The sequence below is a fragment of the Dendroctonus ponderosae genome, unplaced genomic scaffold (genome assembly GCF_020466585.1).
Source record: "Dendroctonus ponderosae isolate FM_Combo_2020 unplaced genomic scaffold, Dpon_F_20191213v2 Dpon_F_20191213_2, whole genome shotgun sequence".
In the NCBI taxonomy this organism is placed as follows: Eukaryota; Metazoa; Arthropoda; class Insecta; order Coleoptera; family Curculionidae; genus Dendroctonus; species Dendroctonus ponderosae.
The window spans coordinates 4,810,062-4,817,058 of NW_026018165.1; the positions used below are offsets into that span (position 1 = coordinate 4,810,062).

Genomic DNA, 6,997 nt, shown 5'->3' on the forward strand with positions numbered 1-6,997 from the left:
CGTCTGCAGTTATTGTGGGGGAGTCAGCGTTGAGTCTGTGGTTCGTGAGCAGAAGTTGATTTTTTGTCGCGTTTGGCGTTAGTCTCCATTTATAAAACCTAAACAGTACAATTTTGTATTTTAATTGATTTTGCAGCACAAACACTGAGAATGTATCAAGTAGCAACTTCGCTAATTTCTCAAGACACTCACTTTTCTCAGGCGATTGATGTATCTGGCTGGTTGGCCCCAAGAGACAGCAAAGAAGCCCATATAAAGAACCGCCGAATTATAGTGACTCGATTGGGATAACATAAATCACGTGCAATGTCATTTTACCCAATCTATATCATGTCTGCGTTCATTGCTATATTTTCAATCCCGTTTGTATTGCCATGTCAGAATGAGGCAATATATTTTCAATCTCCCCGTTTGGTATCATAGAAAGGTGCAATTGCTTGAATAAATACAATTTCTGAATAACTGATGTTTCTGATATTTTTATCTCTAAGACTGTTCATTGGAATTTTTGTCATTCCAGCTTGTGAAACAAACATTATGTTAAAAACTTATAATTAGCGACATTATTCACTAGATTTTCATTTTTGGCAGTTTTATACTTTCATCGTTACTTGCTGATTGTTCTAAATAAGCCATAATCTTAGTTTACATTGTTATTACTTTTGAAGTTTTATCACTTTATAAAAATGCAGCTATAAATAAAGGGGGTGTAAATATGAAAGTATGAATAACCAATTCATCTTGGCACTAAAAGTTAATGGTTTTAATAAATTCGACAAAGAAGCGCGTTTGTCACACTTTAATATAAAGGACGTGTTCATGAAAAGACTTCCGTATCAATTAATATCATCACAGTTTATGCGCCTTTGACGGCATCTTCCGAACAAAATTCCTCTTATGTTAAGAGCTAAATATGATACTTGACGTTGTAGATAACGCAGCCAAACTTAATTTAGTGTGTAGATTATGAACACAAAAGACATACTTCTATTGTGTTAACTGTATAGCAGGAGGTACATGAGCAAAAGGAAATATATTCCGGGGGTACACATTATTTTTCTTGCTGAATTTTATTTTCTCCTCTCAGATGAAACATAACACTATCATATCAATCATAGCCATTTCTGTGCTATGATGTTATGTTTCTGTACAGGGTCTTTAATAACAAAGGTGAATTTTCACGATAATTTAATTTGAAGACCGTATAGAGCAGTTTGGAAATTGCTACATATCGTTAATTTTAGGTGATAACAAAGAAAAATTTATTATATTTGGAAAACATCGTAGAAGAAAAGAAGCGTTTACATACAACATAAACGCAGCCTTCCATTTTTTATTTATTACCCGTTTTTCTGAAATATTAGCCATTTTTAAGTAAAATGGCTTTTATTCACTCGATATCTGAAGCTACGGTGAAAATTATTGCAATTAAAGGTTATCGGCATCCCGGCACAAAACGCAGGGCGACATTTTATTAGTTATACGGCGTTTTTGAAGAAGCAGGCACTAGCTTTTTGGTATAAACTGATTTTAGATTTAGACACTGTAATTTTGAAATCTGCTTGATTATTTTCAGTGCAACAAATTCAAATGTTCCTAAAGATAAAAGTCCTGAGGATCAATTAAGATCCCAATTGTGGGCGACGCAACAAAATTTTTGTAAAAAATAATAGGGCCACAAGAAATATTCCGGAAAATATTCGATATTAAAATGTTTTTAAAAATTTAATGCGATTTATCATTGAGTAACACTAGTTGTTTCTTCAATTAACACTCCCAAACACTTCACTCCTTGAAAACTTTGGTGTGATGATAGAGAGATAAAAATTGTCAAAAAAGTTTACATGATAAAACTGCACCGTACGCAGCAAATCACATTAATGTTAATTTTAGCTGCACGAAAGGAAATAATTTCTCTTTGCACAGAATTGTTGAAACTGTTGTTAACATTTTTTAGTCTTCCCTTCTTCGTGTGTGAATGTGAATTTTTCGATAATGTTCAGGAAAGTCAACATTTAGGAGATTTTAGTAATTTACAAATTAAAGCTAGTCGACTAGTTAAAAGCACTAACTAATTAGACTTAGGCACATAAAATCATAACTAACTGCTAGTTACCTAAACTCGAATCCAGTGGCCAGGTATTTCACCACAAAGCCCTACCGTAATTAATATTTGAAAAAAATGTTCATCTATGGCAAATTTGATAATAAAGCTACTGTCATTAGTACACCAGTAATCAAGTGAAAATTTAACAAAATAAGAGCGCATCTTAAGAAGTGATTGTTCGTAATGGTGCTAAACAGCCAGGTATTTCCACGAAGTAAGCAGAAAATTTTCAACTTTTTCACTCGGCTTCTTTGAAGTCCTCAAATATTGTGTATTTATTGGGAGATAAAAAAATGTTATGTTTAGAAAATCAAGTGCAAAAAGTAACAAAAAGATGAAAATTTGAAGAAGAGAAAGAAAACTCAGTAGTTCTAAGAAAAGTGCTACTTCAAGTAAACTTGCCAGATTAAGCAAATGCAATCATCAAATAATTTTGATTGCAACCCAACGGAAACAATACGATGTCCACCAAAAAGAGGCTTGAAATATGGATTATGTATGGAAAGAAGAATTACCGATTTATACTCTGTATTGCCAAAACATACGACTACTTCTATATCTATATACATATATAAAAATCTCGTGTCACGGTGTTTGTGGTCGAACTCCTCCGAAACAGCTCAGCCGATTTTTATGAAATTTTTTGTCTATATTTGGCAGGTATGAGAATAGGTGGTAAAGTATATTTCATACCGCTCGGTGGTTAGGGTGTCTGGAGTAAGGATGGTCGGTATTTAACGTAACCGCTAAAATAACATTGTTACAAACGTGTAACCTAAAACCGTAGTTACAGCTAGCAGATTTAACCGATTGTTTTTGGAACCGTCTCATAAACCCGAAAAGGCCGTTCGCAACAGCACAGAACCGATGCGACACCGTCGAGCATCTATCTAGCTGTAGCCGTTTGCCAATTTAAACCGTTCTTTTTGGAACCGTCTCATAAAACCGAAACAGTTGAGCGCACTTCGCACCAGCTGCAGCCGTTTGCCGACTTAAACCGTTCTTTTTGGAACCGTCTCATAAAACCTAAACAGTTGTGCGTACTTCGCACTAGCTGCAGCCGTTTGCCGATTAAAACGTTTTTTTTGGAACCGTCTCATAAACCTGAAAAAGTAGTTCTCGTCAGCACAGAACCGATGTCAATCTCCAATTCTCCTCTATCCAATTGCAGCAGTTTCAGTAACCATTTGTCAACGGATAATATGTATAGTGGCGTGTTGCCTTGATTACTGTGTTTATCACTTTTCGATTATAAGAATTACTGTTCAGTTCTCCAGAATCCATAATCGTTCAGATATGGATCAGATATTAATTCAGCATTTTTAGTCTATAAGTATTTAGTTTTCTGACGTTCTGTAATAAATCTTAAAAAAATAGATTTATCTCATTAATTAAACTTAGCTCAAGATGTATTTGCCTATAATCAGCAAACTAAGCAGAATGTACACTTGCATATGAGCTATGACCAAATTTAGAGTTTAAGACATAAATTCCATTACAGTTGAAATGTAAAATGATAAACGTTGTAAGAAGAAAGTGCACCTGCATTTAAGCAAGCTTGCCACAAGATGAAATGAAAGTTATTTATATAGGCGTTGTAAGGTCGACATATTTTCTAAAAGTATTTTTTGGTGGTACCAAAATTAACTCGGGAAATACTTCGAACTCATCTGCAAAATTTTTTATTTTTAAATGTTAATTCATTTTTAAATAAAAATTTGATTTTTAAACAGTTTTGCAAATAAAGCGTATATTTTATTTAATCAGTTTTTATTTATATATTTGATCTAGTTTATTATCAGTTCTTTTGTTCCTTAAGCAGGTAACTAAGAGCTTTAGTTAATAATTATTCTTTCAATAAACGAAATCATTATTTGTCATTACTATTTCTACCATCATCATCAATGCGCATGTTTAATGAAATTTTTTAAAAGTATCATGTTCCTTTTGGAACCGCATTTTGAAACCTATTACCAACGTAAAACTGGAACGTTGTAACCTTGTTACAGGAAAATAACCGTTTATCCCACCTCTAGTCTGGGGTCGATGGATTTTTATGCGTATCGTATGATGATTCGACGTGGTCAGGACAACATCATTCTGCGATGTTTTTTATTTCCACTCCATTTTCCATCCCCACTCACTTACAATACATTCGATATTTTGTATTTTACAACCAAAATATTCACTATAAATAATTTATATGGCAGAACAAGGTTAGCCGGGCCAGCTAGTTATCTATAAAAACTTATAGAAGTGGTTGGGTAAAAATAAATACGAATCCATTTAAAAAATAAGGTAATAATCAATGAAGAAAACACAAGGGGTTAATTAAAAGTGACTATTAACATTTTCTTGGTATTTCGTCATTAAAATGTACCTATTTCCTGTGTCGTCTCGGCATTGATTGGACTAACTTCCTAGTGCACTCTGGGGAAATTGCGTTCCAACTTTCTGTAATTTTTACATTCAATTCGTTAATGTTTTATGTTGAAAGCCGATTTACTTTACCATCTAAAATCAGTGGTAGGTTAGCCATTGTATTTAGTTATAGAATTTCCACTTTAATTTTTTTAAAGCAATCAATTATCCACAGGAAATTATTTGTGTTTTGGGTTGTTCGCATTACAAATTTGAAAAAATGTAAAGTTGACAAAGAAAACCCTACGGAGATCATACTGCGTGCACGAATTACCATCATTTCAGATGTGCGTCGCCGTGAAGCCTGTTCAAAAAAAATAAATGCCTGCTTTAAACATGCTTTCTGTTTAAAATATTGTCAGTCACATTAATTCAAACCAAAATACCTAATAAGGCTACCACACCACTCTATTCTGCATAATTTAGCGAATATTGAAACGCATTTCTAAGTAAGTTTTCCGAGCACTCATTTTCCGATTCATTAGATAGCGAACATGTGGAAACTAAAGCTGTTGTAATTGTTTCAGATTCCATATGGCAACGATGAACGACTAAGTTTTCAGTACAATGTACCGGCTGATTTGCATTTCCTCACTTTGGATATTGTTAATGCAAATATTATCGAATGCGGCATTAAGGCAGACGTGTGGTGGCACCCACACAGCAGCTCGAGGCATTCTATCCACCCCTAATTTTCCAGGTATAGTGTGATTATATTAGAGAATTGCCCATTATTCTAAGATAGATTGGAAGCAATAAGCAAATTTCGTTCAATTTTAGAATGCTATATTTACACTGGTTCCTATGCAAAATCGAAATGAAGTATTACTAAATTGATTAATTTTCGTTTCAATGAATGATTCGTCGATCTTAGGAAATATTGCTCTGAACGATCCATTGTAGAGCTAACATAAGAAATGGCAGTCTAGGGAGTGATTGTTCTGAGCTTCAGTGCTAGTCGTTTAATGCACCACAATATTTGCTCTACAAATTGACTACTTATGTAAACAAGCTCCAGTATATTTACTTTTATAATATTTGGCGATAGAGTGTGACTCTAGAGCCGGTAGTAACTATAACCGACTTTGGATTTTTACATAAAATTTCCAATATTACGCACCTTTTTTATATTGTATAAAACGTTTTCAATCTTTTCTGAACTATGCTGATCCCCTACCGCTGGGAAATGAAAACTGTTCGTAAAAATGTGGCACAAACACACTTCGATCAGAATTTTGGTTCCTAAAGCAATTTCGCAATCGATCTTTCAAATTTAGCCACCGACCCTCAAACATGAATTCAAGTTTTTCACTTAATCTACTCGTATTAGAGTAGTTTACCTAGTTCAAAAGCAAAAGCTGCAGTTTTGCTATAAAGGTAAAACCTTCAAATAATCCGGAACAGTTTTTCGTAAAATATTTCAAAATAATTCAATCGACCTTCTGTTACTAATAAAAAATAATTTAATATGGTAATTTCATTTTTAATTTAATTTTTGTACATATTTGGATATTTGAGTTACCCAAAAAATAAGGTTTTTATTGTTCTATAAAAGAGGCACAAAATTTGCGGATTTAACGTAAGGAATTGGCTGAAATCTGAATTTTGGACTTGGAACACATGTTTCCACAGATAAAGGGGAAACAAATAGAAGATTATTAATGGTTTGATGAAAATTAAATTTATAATTTACATTGAACAAATAATTGCACTTCTATATATTTGTTTAATAAATATATTATAAACTATATCCTTGCATGAAAAGTTGAATTCGAGTTAGTATCATTTCGTTAAACCAAATGCCAAAAACAACTCATAACTAATATACAACAGTCAATGAAGAGATCGCAATAGTGAAACTCGTTTAATGAATGAATATGATATGTATGGAAGTCAAAATGCCTGGAATTCATTACTACCGGCCAGCGTAATTCATAATACCAAAAATTTCCGAGACTACACTAAACTGCAATAGGTATATTTTTGCCATAGGCAAGATTGTTATGAAAGTTCTTGCAGAAGCATATATTTTTTGATATTGACTAAACGGATGAAGACCAGTACAGCACGTTACTTCAACAAGATTGAACCCTTTCATAAAATTCAAACATAATATAAAATAAAATAATCCAACCTGCCTGAGCCTGAATAACGCTAATAATACCATAATATAATTATAAAAATTGATGTGGTAACAGTTTATTTAATAAAAAAATTTAATAAATAAATATAAAGAGACCCATAGGTACATTTTAAAAGTAGTACCTTGGAGGGATCAAATACACTAAGCTAAACATTTTAAATTGGTAGATGAAACTTTAATAGCATCTAGAGTAAGCCTACCTATGCTGTAAATCAAACTTACAGCAGCTGCAACTTTTACAAAATTGCTATAATAATTCCGCTCAGCAGGTCTTAAAATGTTGTGAAACGATATTTCCAGAAAGCAGACAATAAGAGACTTTTTGA

At 33.0% G+C, this 6,997-nt stretch overlaps 1 protein-coding gene across 1 annotated transcript in view; it reads left to right on the plus strand.

Annotated features, from left to right (window-relative positions):
• Window positions 1-6,997, plus strand: part of LOC125503568 — a 66,466-nt gene that overhangs the window by 45,349 nt on the left and 14,120 nt on the right. Inside the window, exon 2 of the mRNA XM_048664250.1 lies at window positions 5,056-5,228. Coding sequence (XP_048520207.1) covers window positions 5,096-5,228 — 133 coding nt within the window. The 5' untranslated portion in view covers window positions 5,056-5,095. The remainder of the gene's footprint in view (window positions 1-5,055; window positions 5,229-6,997) is intronic.